The sequence below is a fragment of the Rhyacophila brunnea genome, unplaced genomic scaffold (assembly GCF_057557595.1).
Source record: "Rhyacophila brunnea isolate RB1 unplaced genomic scaffold, BYU_Rbru_1.0 scaffold_4, whole genome shotgun sequence".
Taxonomy (NCBI): Eukaryota; Metazoa; Arthropoda; class Insecta; order Trichoptera; family Rhyacophilidae; genus Rhyacophila; species Rhyacophila brunnea.
The window spans coordinates 20442910-20459389 of NW_028233068.1; the positions used below are offsets into that span (position 1 = coordinate 20442910).

At 32.7% G+C, this 16480-nt stretch overlaps 1 protein-coding gene across 1 annotated transcript in view; it reads left to right on the top strand.

The window, feature by feature from the left end:
* LOC147067069 (phosphatidylinositide 4-phosphatase SAC2-like) overlaps window positions 1-14117 on the top strand; it is a 34470-nt gene extending 20353 nt beyond the window's left edge. The window contains exons 11-17 of the mRNA XM_085953668.1: window positions 2174-2410; window positions 3030-3198; window positions 5296-5476; window positions 5940-6046; window positions 8738-8852; window positions 11626-12746; window positions 13051-14117. Coding sequence (XP_085809794.1) covers window positions 2174-2410; window positions 3030-3198; window positions 5296-5476; window positions 5940-6046; window positions 8738-8852; window positions 11626-12746; window positions 13051-13149 — 2029 coding nt within the window. The 3' untranslated portion in view covers window positions 13150-14117. The remainder of the gene's footprint in view (window positions 1-2173; window positions 2411-3029; window positions 3199-5295; window positions 5477-5939; window positions 6047-8737; window positions 8853-11625; window positions 12747-13050) is intronic.
* The last annotated feature ends 2363 nt before the right edge of the window (window positions 14118-16480 follow it).

Here is a 16480-nt window from a genome sequence, read left to right on the forward strand (position 1 = left end):
AATTTAAAAAGTCTTTTTGGTATGGTAAATTTTGAAATATTCAATACACAACCCTACATCACAATCTCGTCTCCTTCCGTATTCGTTTGCCGTTTTCATTCCTATGTGAGCAGCATACTTTGCACTGTCTAGTAGGCCTTTCTTTATTCGCCGTAGGTGGTATTGGTTGGTAACTAAAATGAAGCTAAATAAATATGAATAATATATACTTATTTTTTACGAACTTACGTAGTAATTAAATTCAAATTACAATAACACGCGACATACCTAACACAAAAATAACTATGAATGAACAATGAAGTCATTGACTAATCGTAATATACTCAGGCTGCTCTGCCTGGCAGTAAATAAAGCTTTTATTATGTCATATGGCTCATATATCACTCACATACCAGTCAAAACAAATAACAAACTGCTTGACAAGTTGAAATACGATCTTCCCGAATGTAGCTCGTGATAAACATTCCTGGCAAGTTGAGAAAAAAAACGCCCAAGTGAGACCCGGGCTCGTTAGTGTGCGAAGTAAATCCGCGCCCGAGTCACGCTCGGGAAAAACAGTCAAGTGGTTAAGAAGGTAGGCTTTAAATAATTGCCTAGTATGGAGTCTTCGCCACTGGTGTATATGCACGAGGGGAATACTGAAAACTACAGCAAACACAAGTATACAGTTTCATTTATATATTTTGTAAAATTAAATTCATGGAATTCAATTGTCACACTACGTATAATAGATATTACGTGTTATGTATTTAACCATTGGGGGCGCAATGCAGAAACATCCGTCTTAACTAAAACTTCCTTTGCTCGAAACACTATGCAGAGTCACGAATGTAGCCTGTCTTAATTATGATTGTGTTGTCTATGGTTCTTCGCATCATAAATAGCTTCGTTCGCCTTTTTTTATTGAAAATAATACCATATTTAAAATTTCTCTTTTCCATAGTTTGGGTAAATTATTTTGTAATTATTGAACGATGACAAAAATACGAAAACTATACAAAATAAATTCAATAACTATAAATACACAATTAATATTTAATTAAAATAATTTAATGTCTGCGCAATAAGTGAATATAAGTGATTTTTGACCCCCCATATTTTTTCCCGATACGGTAACGCTAGTCTCTTGTCTGCCATTAAATTTCTTACTAAACATCAGATAATGTCGTTGTTTACAATTTTACAGATATGCCATGATGTATCTCTATACATTAGAAATAATATTATATAGAATGATTAAAACTAATATTACTATTTTGGTGTGTAGGTAACTACTTATATATTTCAAGTATCAATTGGATTTGTGTTATCGCATACCTACCTACGTAATCATATTCAATGGCTTTCTTGTCGATACGTCACAACATTTTACATGTGTAATTATAATATTCCATTCTAATTATTCCATCTAACCAATTCATTATCACACAATAACTACTACAATAGTTATATAATAATATATTATATTCTCTACCACTTCCCAAATAGTATAACCTGAAAAGTATTCATACATATTAGATATATTTCTCGCAGCGAATATTTTCAATCAAATTTCATTGCTACCGTCGATATTTTGACAGCTGTCAGTGGTAACACAGTGCACTGCCTACTTGACCTACTTTTTCCCATAAAATTTATTCTCACATGACAGCTCGTTATTGTATGGATACAGAAGGCGACGCGGTTATAAGAATGATTAAGGATTCCTCAAGTTCTATAGTCTATAGGTAAGGTATTCTTTTCAGTAACTTAAGAAAAGTTCGTAAATATTTGTATTAGTCTTGAGAAATATTTTCCATTTTGATTTTGATCGACTCCTCTATTATACTAAGAAATAATACATAGGTACAATGTATTTGATTTCGCTCGCAAAAGTATTTAGTTGTGTGGATATGTTATAAATTATATATATTATGTACTTACATAAATATTTTCATATTTGAGATGAAATTTTTCTTCTTTATTTAAAATGCGTTTCAATGCTATCAATACAGAAAATATAATTTTTTTATTTTTCCTTTTTCCCATTTTTTTAATATGCTAAAGATGTTCTGGAATCACTAATACAAGTATTTCATCTTCACATATTTTCCTTGACACACCCATTGTTGATAAATGGTTATTTTTGCTCTTGAAGAAAAGTAAGACTTTCATTGATTTTTTTACTTTCTAGTTATTATCTGTCTCGCTTCAAAGATGCGTTCCGTCAAGCCACGATAGATCTGATGCTGGGTTCGGCTCGCACCTGCGACCTCACTCTGCAAAATCAGCAGGAGGTGGAGGCGGAAGAAGAAGAGCGGCATGCCACCGCTGACCATGTTCGCCAGCTCATTGACGACTGCAAAAAGCTGCTGCTCAGCGATAGCAGCTCTGCCCAGGGGGCATGGGGGTTGATCGATGCTGATTCGGGGTAACAAACCCTTACACTGTTTCATATGTTTTTTTTATGTATAAACATATTAACTTGCAGCCACCTCTCAAAAATTTTGTTAGTATTATAATAATCCAACTGAAAAACATGCATTGCAAAGCCAGCACACAGGCAGGTTATTCCGGGTAGGGGATAGGTGAATTTCTCTGAAGAATGATCATATGGAAAAGTGACAATATCCCGAATGGCTTACGTCATGTGTATTGTCGAGTAAAGATGCTTTTTGACGTTGATGATTTTCGCTACATAAGTAGTAAGATCAAAAATCTGTTAATACAAACCTCCACTCTGTGGAGTGTGGAGGCCCATATGATCTTATTAGGGTTATCTTAGGGTCGGACATGGTCGAAAGAAGAAAAGAAGTAGACATAGTTTTTTCATCATTGTTATGTTATTGTCTGCACACGAGGTTATGAGCTATCCTAGCAAATGTGAAAATTGATTCTTCCTTATTGATTCGTCAATTGATGCAGTATTTGGTGCACTATTCACATTTCAATTTTTTTCATTCATTCATGAAAATGAAAGTAGATTGAGAAGGTGCGAAGTAATTTACAATGAAATTTATTTGAAACATCTAAAATCATTTCTGTTGCAGAACCGGGGATCCTTATGAGACAGAGATGGACAGCATAGTTATTCTGACAAGTGACAGTTATCTGGTCGCCGATTATGATGACCAGTCCGACCGTGTCACGAAATTTCAGCAACTGTCACTGAGAGATCTCACCGCTATCGAGTTTGGGATTCTAGAATCTTCATCTCAGGTATTGACCAAATTAACATATTATCTAACAAAAATTTTATTTATATAAATGCACACTGAATATGGCAATACTGTCATAGACTCATAATATGTTTATTATTTAATTGAATTCATAAAATATACAGATGCTCTTACCACAATATGTTGTGGGTTTCTGCAAAAACTGATTAACACATTGATCGCCAACTAGTTTTACGTAAAATAGTTAAAAAATGTTTATTTGTTTCTAAAGTATTATTTGATAGGTTATGAAAGAATATAATATTTTTTTCATTTTGATGATTTTTTTACGTAAATATTAGTTTTTATGATGTGCCGGCCTCACGTGTCTGTCGGGGCACCAACAGGTTAATTTATTATATTGCGCCGGGCCGGCCATTTCGCCGGTCACCTGTCCATATGTGTTAATGACAGCATGGTGTTTCGAGGTCGAATTATATTCAGAGAGTATAATAAACAGAAAAGGTACAAATACGGAATAAATTGTTTAGTATACCTGGATACACATATAAATTGGAAATATACGTATATGTTACACCGAATGTGCGAAATTGACTATTACATGAAATGGGCAAAATTTTCGCTAATTCATGTAATAGTCAAGCCTGTTGCCTTATTCATGAATTAGGTAAATTTTCTGCTGAGTACATGAATTCGCCAGGGTATGAAATTCTTGAACTATCGACATGACAGAAGAAAAAGTAAATTTAATACGGATGGTTTTATTAGTTATAATTGGACATAATATAATATTATTTGGTTAGGTTAGGTTAGGTTAGGTTTTGTAATTCTGAATTAAATTATTCAACTGAATGTCCATTTTGAGGTTAGCTATCAAGTTTAGTGTCAACAAACTATCACAAACATTCAATCGACCATTGCACGTTTGATACCCAAGCATGAATCAAATCGCGAAAATACTTTTCAATAAAATTCTTCCGTTATCATATTATAGTTCTAGATTTTTTTTGCGTATAGTAAATGGATATGAACGTCATTGTAGTTATTGATTGGTATATTTTTATATTATAATCAATGACATTTAACACATTTGTTAAGTTTGATTAGTTGCAAAAAACACCACCGGAGCGCGATCATCTATTTTGACCATAGATAATATATGTACATTTTGACCAATGCATGAGCATACATTTAGTTTAGTTGCAAAAAATACCACCGTAGCGCTACTATCTAATTTTTCCAATACATGAACTAGGCAGAAAAATTACTGCCGAATTCACGCACTCTCCAGATATTTTGTCTGGGCTTTTGGGGCTTGCATTTTCATGATTTAGGCAAAATTTTTCCCATTTCATGTAATATTCAATTTCGCACATTCGGCGTAACATATACATTATAATCATTTTTGTAATTCTATTTTTTTATAATTTACATAATTTTTATAACTTACATTTTTATAATCACTTCAATTTTCATTTTTATATCAAAAAAACACATTTACTATTTACAAGGAAAACTTTTTTTTTCATTACTTATATTCTTTACATTAGTGAGCCAATCTTAATTACTTTGAAGGAATATTCTCAGGCCAAGCTGCAGTAACATACAAGAGCCATGCCGGCCACCTCATATAGGATAATACTCAGCGCGCGTGCCTGCCGGCGCTGAAAATCAACTGAAACGTAGGTATTCCTTGCCGGTCACCGGTGACCCCCACAGCTTTCTTGGACTAACCCAGTGCCCCCATGGCGATCAAAGTGTTATATAATATTATAAAGTAATAGTTTTTATAGGGTTCGATCCCACCGCTGACAAAAATGCATTTTGTTTCAATGTCTATTTGATCCAGTGTAAGGACTCAATGGGTTGGCTCACAACCATTCCTCGTAAAGAGTATTTGTGGTGGCCCATATGCTCCACTCATAAGCGAACATGGTAATTTACTTTTAAAATTTAATTACACAACTTCGATTTCAATTTCACAAATGTAATTTTTGACATGCAATGTTTTTCCAGGAGGCTCATGATACTTATAAAGTTTATGTTAAAAAATGAATAAGTTTTGTTCTTGTTTGATTTCAATTGTCTTTGATTTGTATTTGAGATATTGAAGCATAAATTGAATTATTTCTGCCAGATATCGCTGACAAATCTGAAGTCTTTGGGTGGTGCTAAGCGTGCTGCAGATGGAGCTCCCTGCATTCGGTTTCATTACCGCGTCGAAGGACAAGATGGCTACTTCCATACCTTCAGGTCTACCAATCTGAGATTTTTCAACAACATGGCTGTCTATATCAAGACTAATGAAGAGATCCACGGTTAGTATTTAACTATTGTCTTTGTTTTTAGTTTGGTCGGTTAGAATCAAGTGGACCGTATGGAAATGGGGTTGTATTTGTGACCGCATGGGAGATGGGGGTTCTTGGTGTAATGGTGACTAGTACTAACGTTGATGTTTAATGGTGATGTTCAGTGTTCATACGATGCGCATTAAAATGAACTGTCACTTTGAGAATACTTATTGAAATGTTGACGCATTGTTTGAGTCTTGCGCAGATGTACACAGTTTCACTGATTTAAACATGCTGTGCTAATTTAAATGCAATTTCTTGTTTATTGTTGTATGTAGGGATTGAAGGGCGGAGGGTAGCTAGGAACTGGAATTTTTATTTATTATGCAGTCTATTACTGGTCTCATTCAAAGACAGTTTTTTTCGATACAGAAATCCTAGGTTTGGTAATATTCAATATTCATATTATGTTGTTCATTCATTGTTTCAGAATCTCTTCGCTCAATATGTGAATGTTTCTTAGTGGCCATGGAAGTCGGAGGTTTACCCCGAGTTCCTTTCAAGCAAGGTGGAAAGCTGGACAGAAGAAAGTCAAAGGTGTGTTTTTATTTTATTAAAGCATTTCACTCTTATCACTTATTGTTTGTTGAGTTTTTTTTACTTCATATATTTGTATCCTCCTCTTGTATTATCCTCTACATAATGGAATTTATTCATAATTTGATGTGAACAGTTCATAATATTAACGCCTCATTTTGAACTTTGTGTTTAGTGATTTGTCAAAAGAAAATGTTCCCAAACATTTCGGGAAGTTTTAGAATACAATGTAAATTTCCATTCTTGATCTCATCATATTATTTGAAAAATACATGCAAAGTTGTACATATTACACTCAGAATTAGGATGATATCTGGAATATACTCATGTTGTCCCGCTTTGACATTTCTCTCACACAGTTGCCAATAAAATTTGGCACAGTACCATGTGGTTTAACATGCGTCAGTGCATTTTAATTTTAACATTTATGATTTAAAGTGTTCTTGAGGTGTGATAATGACATCATTTAAAAAAACTTATTAAAGGACAATGCTGTGAATTCATAGTTAAACTACATGATTGACTGATTTATAGATATTACATACGTCCAAGATACGTAGCTACAATGCTACATACGTCAACAGTACGATATAGCTCTCTGACTAACTAAATTATAATATAAAAAATATAATTGGTATCAGATTGTTTTATTCAGATTGTTTTGTTCACTAGATTCAGGATTCAGCAAACAAATGGGATTAATGGAATATCACAAATTATTAAACACAACAAAGTGCTAGCATTATAAGAGGCGCTGAGTCGCTAAAGTGGCTCCTGAGGATTTTTTGAGTTTGAGTAAATCACGAAAAACTGTTATGGACAGTGTGTTAACTTTATCTGTAATTTAAGTGGTTTTGTATCTTCTAGGTTAATATTAAAAGTAAAATAAAACCTCAAATTCAATTTATATGCGGCAATATTCCAAATAAATCCATTTTAGTTGTCCGGAGAGCGGACTTGAGTCACTCGCTGTCGCAAGGAGCAAAATTTGTTACTCACATTTTGACATTCCATGTCAATAGAGTCGAATTTGGCACTTGCGGGAACATGGTTGGCCGGAAATGACAGCTCAGTAACGGCCCGTATTTATTTCAATTAAATATAGATATTTTAGAATTTATTTCGCCAAACAAATATTTCGTAGCCATACTTACCTACTAGCTGGTAGGTCTTTTTTTACATTGCATCTATTTAGCTTTTAAAGTGGTATATGTACACACATACATACATAAAAAAAGCATTTTTTTCGGAATAATGAATCGTTGTTTATCAAGGAGCAGCAAGCAAGAAATTACAGATGTATACAAAATAAAAGAATAAGTGATTTCTGGGGATGATTGGAAACAAGTTGATTAAATAAAATATTAGTACAGCATAATCTCGTTAACTACAGGGGTCCCTAAAAATTTGATTTTGAATAAACGATAATTGCCATATACTAAATTTTTCGAAATAATTTTTTTTCGTAACTTGTATGGGGACTATTAAGTATGAAAAATAATTTTAATCAGTGTTTGCTGGAGGAAAGCCAAAAAACGAATTTGATGATGTAAGTTGAAACATGTGTCTACTTTTAACTAAATAAATACATCCCAAAAAGTATGTTTTTAAACCAAACGCAATCCTATGAGTAATCATATCAACATGTAAGTCATTTCCCATGACTTATTGAAATTATCATAGTTGGTCTATGGCATAAACCAATATTAGGGTAGCGCAGTGCCCGACCAAACCTATACACGGGTTATCAGCATTTAATAGATATGTAAATATTTATATAAAAACCTTTAAGGCGGTTATGTTAATTAATTTATCATAATTATGGATTCGCTTAGAAAGTCGTCAAATGATTCAAAAATAATGTTCAATTAATAAGGGTCCCAATAATAATATTTTTTGACACAAGCTAAAATTATGGTAAAAAGTTTTATTTAAAAATCTTAATTACATCACGCTTAATATCCAATATTTACGGCATACTTTAAAAAAAACGCATACGAAACTAAAAATTAATATGTGACACCACTGGATTATTCAAACAACTATAGCAAAAATTAATGTTTGGAATGCCCATTTTCAAATACTTTTCCTGGCGTAACGCATTACATTTCCAGCCAGCTGGATTTCTCAAACGCTTCCTTGATTCTCCTGGTTGAGATTCCCTTACACTAACTAATGAAACATCCATTATTCATTAATAAAAACAATCAAATGGACGAAGCAAAATCATGACTTTCACTGTACACACGTGACCAGTTTGACACGATTGTATAGAGAATTTAAAGTACGTTTAAAATCATCATTTGAATGGCGGCGTCTGATTGGTCGGTTATGAAGAGATAATTTAGCGACTCATTATTTTTTCAAAGAGCGCGCTAGGCGACTCACGTCAATATTTATTTTGATATTTTGACGAAATTGGAGGGAATTTGAAACTCTCAACTGGAAAAGTTGGTAGATGTATCAATATAGAACATATGTACGTTCAAAACTAATTTTATCAAAAAATCGCCAGGAGCCAGTTTAGCGACTCAGTCACTCAGCGCCTCATATAATATATATTGTACAATGTATAATTAGGATTATTTTATGGAAGAAGATTTTGTAATCTGATTATTTTATTAATTGATTATAATAATTGTGTTTTAAAAAAAGGTTTTTATTCATTCAACAATTATCTGATTTTTTTAGGTGAGGCCAACCACAGGAGGAGGTGGTGGTCGAAGTGCTCTTTATTTGGAGTTGTCGGGTCTGCCCGGTCTAACCAGAAACCTCAGCGAGACTCAGCTTGCCATCAAAACAGCAGGTAATTTTATATTATATTGGGTTATCCCATAAATAATGCTTTTTGTTAACACTTTACGGTCCGGGAACGCCACATTGGCGTCCTTAGCGAGCCGAACGTTACGGTCCGGTGACGCCGACGAGGCGTTTTAACTTACGCATATCTTTATTGTGAAAAATAAATATGAAATTTAATATTTGGTTGCAAGATCTATCGACAGATGGTTGAATGACATGTGCAAGAAGTAAAATCACGATGGAAAAAAAAATATTTCGGGGTTTTTACAGAGATGGCGGACGTAATACCATTCAGTATTTTTTGTACCTATACCATATTTTTAATTAGTTACAAGCCCGTTTCTAGGCGGGTGAATCACGAGACATAAACAAAAAAAGGTAATAAACATTCAGTTATATTCCAGTGTCGTCACTTCAACTTCGAAATTTAATTGTCGACCCTTTTCAGTGGCAGTCAACCATTTATGAACCTGCATTCTTTTTTAAAAAAATGAACGCGATTTTTAGCTATGAAATTGCGTGCTATTTGATATTTTGTCTTTAATGGTTTACTACCCATGAAACGTCCACCATGCTTCATCATCCATGATAGAAATTTTATGTTGAAAATGAGAACAGTTATAAATGTGAACTTTATCGCGTTGTTATTTTCGTTCGCTTTTTTCAGGAGATTATTGCTTGTGTAACTGCATAAATAATAGCTATTATTATTTATATTTGTTGCACTAATTTCATTGAAAAAATAATTAATCTAAGTATATTTTAGCTAGGATATATATTTTTTATTAGTTTTATCTCCAAAAACACTTTTTAAAATGGAGGACCAATCGTTTTTAGAAGAAAACTATGCGGATTGTATGTCAGATATTCCCAGTGACTGTGAATATATCGGAGATTTTAGTGATATTGAAACAGACTCATCTGCTCCTTTGAGAACACGCCCACGTACAAAATATTTCGCGAGTGATTCTGAGGATCTCCGCCGAGAGAGAACAAGCTATTTGAAGGATTATCAGGAGTAACATTTGACACTGATAATTTAAGTCCTGAAGCTAAATCTAAAAAATGAGTGGACATAACCATGTCGGAGTTAAAAAAGGGGTTCGGGTTGGTGATAATAATGGGAATTGTCAGAAAAGCGACTCCGTCTTATTGGTCGACAAATCCACTTATAGAGACTCCCATATTTTCGAAAACTATGCCACGTAAGCGGTTTTTCAAATATTGCGATATTTACAATTCACTAATAATGAAAAATGAAATTTCACGATTTTTTGTTGAACATAAAGTTTGGATCGAGGATATACAGACATCTGAATCAATTGATGTTGCGGAAACGCATGCATCTTCTATATCTTCTGATACAGATTCAACCCATAAAACCAGTTCACCTACTTCATTACAAAGTATAGGCAGTATAAAATTACATCAAATATCTCCGCAATTTTCAGTCACAATCAAATATTTCCGCAACTAATAAACGTTTAAGAAGAAAGTGTGAAGTGTGTTCCTCACATAAACTTCGAAAAGAACCTATTTACATGTCCAAAGAGTGTAAAGTACCTCTACATCTACATATTGGTAATTGCTTTTCTTATCATTTAAAAAAGTGTATTAGTTGTTAGTTCATTTTACATTCATAGTTTTATAAACTATTTCAAATAATTTCAGCTTTAGTGTTTGATTTGTTTTAAATCTACTCGTACACTATATTATTATGTGCCAATAATTATTTCGTGCCTAGCCAGTTTATCTAAAGGTATTATCCATAAGATTGAGTGTTCATTCAAATATTTTTGTGGAATATAAGTAGATGTTTGTTTTACAATTTATTGCTCATAGATTTTGTTATATGATTTTTTTACGCACGCCTCTGCACTGTTATTGAATTGTCTCGATTCTTACAAAAATACCAAATTGTAATAAGCGTTGGGAATGTATATGCGTGCATTTTATTTAATTGAATTTACTCGAAAATATGCACGCCACTGCACTGCCTCAGCCATAAAACCCATAAAACCAATAAATCAGATTAGTGTTCGTTCGGGAATGAATGTGCATTTATTTTTAAACACTTCACAGTTTGTGTGAAGTCTTTGTTATTTTATTATATTTGATAATCAGAGATATGAGTAGTAGCGCTAAAAATGAATTGATACGTATTCTATAGCGGTGTAAAACATTTTGTATTTGAATATTTTATTACATTTTTTAATTAAAAAATAATATATTGTGATTGCTTTATATCAATAGGCTGTTTCCTTTACATTATATTTAACAAATTGAACTAATCTAATAACATATAATAAACAATTTATGAAAATTTACAAATTATATACTTTACCTTTATGGAACGCGGGCCAGAGGTTGACAAGTGTTAAATAAATGACACAATTTAATGCATTGATATATTTTAAGTATTTTCTGAAAATTTTATTGAAATATATCAATAGGTTCAAAAGTTATGGCATTTTTAACTTCGTGATCGAAATTTGTTGATTTTCATTTAAAAATACCGGATATTGGTGTAGGTACGTCGCAAAAATTCGCGGACCGTATAGTGTTAAGAATGGTTGATCTCCTGTTCTGAACTTAAGTAATAACGGAAAATATATCTTGGATTGAACTAAAAAAAAACGTTTGTATCATTTCAAGCATTCTTAAAATACTGCATTATTTATCGGATAAACTAATATGTATAAACTAATTCAATTTTCATTGGTTGATTTATTTAAGTAGCCAATTAATTCTCAAAATATCAATTGTTATTCTTTCAGGTTCCAAAGCTTTAACGAACATGACAGAGCAGTTCTCAAAACTCAATAAGCTCGGCCATACATTTAATTCTAGAAATAGAGGTGAGACATCCAAGACGTCCAAATCTGATGCTACCGGAAAGACTACTTTTACAATGGGGAAATCATCTTTACGAATGGCTTCCAAGCGACATCACAAAAGCGGGGCACATTCCGATTGTACAAGTTCTGATAATTCGTCGGATGAAGATGATGGGAAAACAAATATATTCGAACCGACTTTGGATAATTTGGAGAATTGTGTACGATATGTAGGTGATAACCCGATGCTCAAGTCAAATATGGAAGGCAATAAACAAACTGTATCTGTGCCCGGTAATAGTCAACAATCTGATGTGAATTCCGAAGCCTACTTAATGGAAAACCCGTTATATTCTTCTAAAATTGATACTAATACATCGTCCGGTAACGATGTTGACAGTTATCCAAGTGAGTATTTATCGCGTGATGAATTAAATCTTGCCACTCCTAATACCCAACACGATATGTCAGGCATTGAGAAGAGTATGTCAAATTCGGACGTGCTGTCGTCTAACAATATGATGTACAATATTCAAACACCGGCTTTGAAATTGAATCCGTTCGACTTGGAAAGTGAAGCGTGTGGTATTTCTAAAAAAATGGGGAATCAATACTTTGATGCCATTCCAAACAGAAGTGCTACACCTGAGATAACGATCAACTTTGACGGTGCGGTTACAACAAATTGGGAGCCAAAAAAACAGCCTCCCTCCTCTTTGAAGTTGAACCAGAAACTTTCACACAGTTCGGGCGAGGTTGACGTGAACACCAATACTGATCGAGACGCAGAGCTCATGATGGGAAACGATAGTGTTTCAATGTTTGAAGGTTCAGAACCTGGATGTAATAAAGATGGTGGACAGCAAGTGGTGAGGTCCAGTTCTCAGCATGATATGAATTTGAATATCAGTCAGAGTCAAAGTGAAAGTGCTCTAAGACAACTGAAGAATATTACCAGTCCGGTGGCAAGTGCTACTAAGGATCTCGTTTTGTCTCCATTTTCCAAGTTTGCCAAAGGGATGCAGAATTTAGGAGCTAATTTGGATCCCAGAAAGGGCAAGGTATGTAAAATAGTAATGATAATTATGAATTAAAATAAATTAGGAATAGCTATCAAAACTATCATAGTAGATAGTTTTAATAATGGTATTTTACCTGAAATAGCCATCAACTGATAACCCAATCTGTGGAATCTAATGTAATTACTTGTACGTATTAACTATTTTTGACAATTTTGAAATTCAAATAATATTTTACCTCATTGTGGTTTTCTACCCCAATATAGATTTGTTTGTTAATATTTCAAAACTGTCATTTCTAAACAGTACCTACCATGGTTATCTAAATATATTTTCTTTTGTACAGGGTGGACCTATACGACAGATAACAGAGGCGCAACTTGAGGAGCACAAGAAACTTCAAGAAAAATGGAGCAAATGCAATACAAAGTTGATAGCTTTATAAATAAGTATATAGATCCCAAATTCTTCTCTGCGATTTTAGCTCAATTTTTTAATTTAGTTATTGTACAGCCAAATATATTTATGTACACTTTTTAAAATTTATTTTATGCGTTGAACTCATAAATTATTTTATACTATAGTACCCCGTGATGGGGCTGGCATTTAATATATTTTCTTTTTTAACCTTTGCAGGCAATCCTATGCTACGTTTAGATTTTAGTACCTGTATATTTTAGACACTGTAAATATATCAGGTTTTTATCGTTTTAACTTTCCTGTTACGTAAAGATTTAAATTTATATGACACAATCTATGCTACTTGTATGCAAACAATTTATAGATACGTACTAATTTAAATTATATTCCCAATACTTTTGTAAATTCTTCTATTTCACTTAGAATAACTTTCAATTCTAATTTCGGTTCTTTCAGAACTTCATATCGAGGATGTTAAACCAATCTGTGACAATTTGTAATTTTTCACAAGAGCCAATTGTATTGGTTTCTTGATAATTTTTTACTGACAAGACAGACGAAATAATAATTATATCTTCTTCACGGAATAGCTCTTGCTGATGCAGTTTTGGGACGCAGAAGATTATGTTCTAAACAATCTATAATAGCCTAGTATGCTCGATATTATACGTACCTACTGAAGGAAATAATTATGACCTATAAAACATTCCGGTTTGTCAAATATTTTTTTTTACAATACAAGCCCATAAAAATGAACATTGCAACTGTGTATAGGTATTGTTGTTATTTTATATTTTATAATGTGAGAAATAACTAAATATGTTTCATAATATTTTGTGGGTTCACATGCTTACCATTAATTTGTATTTGGGTATTTTCTAAGGTTAATATATGTCACTGAAAACATACATATTATAGTTGTTGAATTGAAGATGTGTAAAGCTTGTGTATCGTCGCTTTGGTTGTGAACTCTATTCCACATTTAAATAATTTTCAGATATATTATGTGCGTTTGATTTTGATATCTTGTTAAACACGTGAGGGCTCTGGAAACAAAAATGGCAGTCTCCATTTTCGAAATATGTTGGTGAGTAAAAATGTCTTAGATCTTTCTTTTAGGTTTTCTGAAAAAAGTATTTTGAATTGTTGTTTTTTATACGTGTTATAATACTTTTTTCAGAAATTATACCTATCAGAAAGATGTAAGACATTTTTAATGACTCATCAATATATTGCAAAAATGGAGACTGCCGTTTCTGTTTCCAAAGCTCTCACATGTTTTTACATAATAACTTCCGTAAATAGTAATATTTTTCAACCAATAAATATCAAGATCTCTTCATTAGTAAAGTTATGTAAGTACAATACAATTTGGTATTTTTCAATTCACATGTGGAGTAGGCTAGTTCATCGTAGGCCCTGTAGAAAACGATAGTTATAAAAATGGCTGGTTTTGAGATTTCCACATAAGTTAACGTATTTGTCATTAGAAAGTTTCAGTATCGACTGAGATAATCGAATGTTAGTGCTTATTTTTTGTATTTATTAATGGTATTTCAATGAAATATGTCAGACACCGACATAATAATTATGTATTAAATGCAAATAGTGGTGTGTGCTAAATAAAATAGTGCCGGGTCACTTTTTTTTCAATCCCACTTCCTCCGCTCCTTCCAACTCATTTTAACAAAATTTCTTTTTCTAAAATTTAAGTATTTTACCGCTCTAAGTAAAAAAAAATGTATTTTCTCATAATCATTTCGGAATTGGACTGATTAATCGCTCTATTTACAGTTTTGCTCCCCACTTTACTAGGTATAAATATAGGTAAGTACCTATTTAACTCATTCGCGCGGATGACACAGCTGCCGTGTCCCCGTTAAGCGGCCGATCGATCTAACTAGCATGTTATTTAAATGCGGTAATTAAAAATTAATTAAAAGGTATGCAGCGATTGTGTTAAGCTCTCAGATTTTTCAGAGTTGAAAACAACAAATACATTATTTTCTATATTTACATGATTCAAAATTATCGTGTGTAATATAATATTGACAAGGACTGTTTAAAGAAAAGCCGACTTGTAAAAAGCTGCGAACTACACTCACTTGCCACCACTGTACAATAAGCTTAAAAAAACATTTTATTATTTGATGTATCGCTTAACATTAGTGGGTAAAGAATGAACGAGCCAAAATAATATGAATTAGTCAACCCACTTAGTGTATAGTTATGTAGTATATTATATGTACATGTACATGTTTGGCATATCATAAGTTAATATGCCTTAGTTAGATTTATTGGTAAATGCAGGAAACATTTCTTATTATAGTGTAATTGAAATGAAAATTCCTATTAAATGCACAATAAATAATGTTAAATAAATCACAATAATTTTATAAATAGTCACAAGTAGCTGATAAATTATTATTGTGTAAAACGGTTTCAACAGTATTACATAGCTAAAGTTTAATCAAGTATTTAAAATTTACTGTTAAAATGTCTACATATATTGTGTAATTGTGTATTTTAGATAGAAGAATCATGAGTCAAATATCTTATGTGAGATTGGATTTGTGGAAAAAAATCTTTTAACTTTTCTATGCCTCACAATATTACTATGGCAGTATCTGACAGGCCTCAGATTTTTAACGACACACGTTGAATGTAGAGTGAAGCTCTTACTAAAATCGCTGTAATATCGATAATTTGTGACTTAGTATTTCATAATTATTAAAACAGATGTCACTGTGCTTCATTTTTTAGATTATGTAAATCAATCGATAGTGGCTAGTAATTTGATATTAAAGTCAGACGAGATAACTCGTGAAATTTGTATGTGCGGCCTGTCGTCGATCATGGCCTCATAGAGCGAGAAAACTCACTGAAGGCATAGAACCGGTTAAACTAACTAGGTAATATCATGCTGAAATCTTTAAATATATTCAATACATATTTTTGAACACATCATACGAATCTAATAGGTTGAGCGAATGGCTACCATTTATTTCACGTAAAAAGAAAACCCATTAAAACTATTTGTGACGCGGCCGACATCCGCATTGGGTTGTAGATATTAATCCTTTCAATGCGGACAGCACACCTGTTGTGCCCTCATTATTTGGCCATTCGATATAGTCAGCATGTTATTTAAATGGGATAATTAAATAGTAATTAAATTCTCCGCGGTCAACAAGTTAAATGAAATAATATTTAAATTATGAACCCTGTTTTTAAACCATGCAAAGTGATATGCGGTTTTTTTAAACTTTGCTTTAATGGGGCTTCGTTAACGAAGGTATTTTAATAAATTGAAATACTGAACCACTTTTACACATGGCGTAGTTGAACTGTTTAAA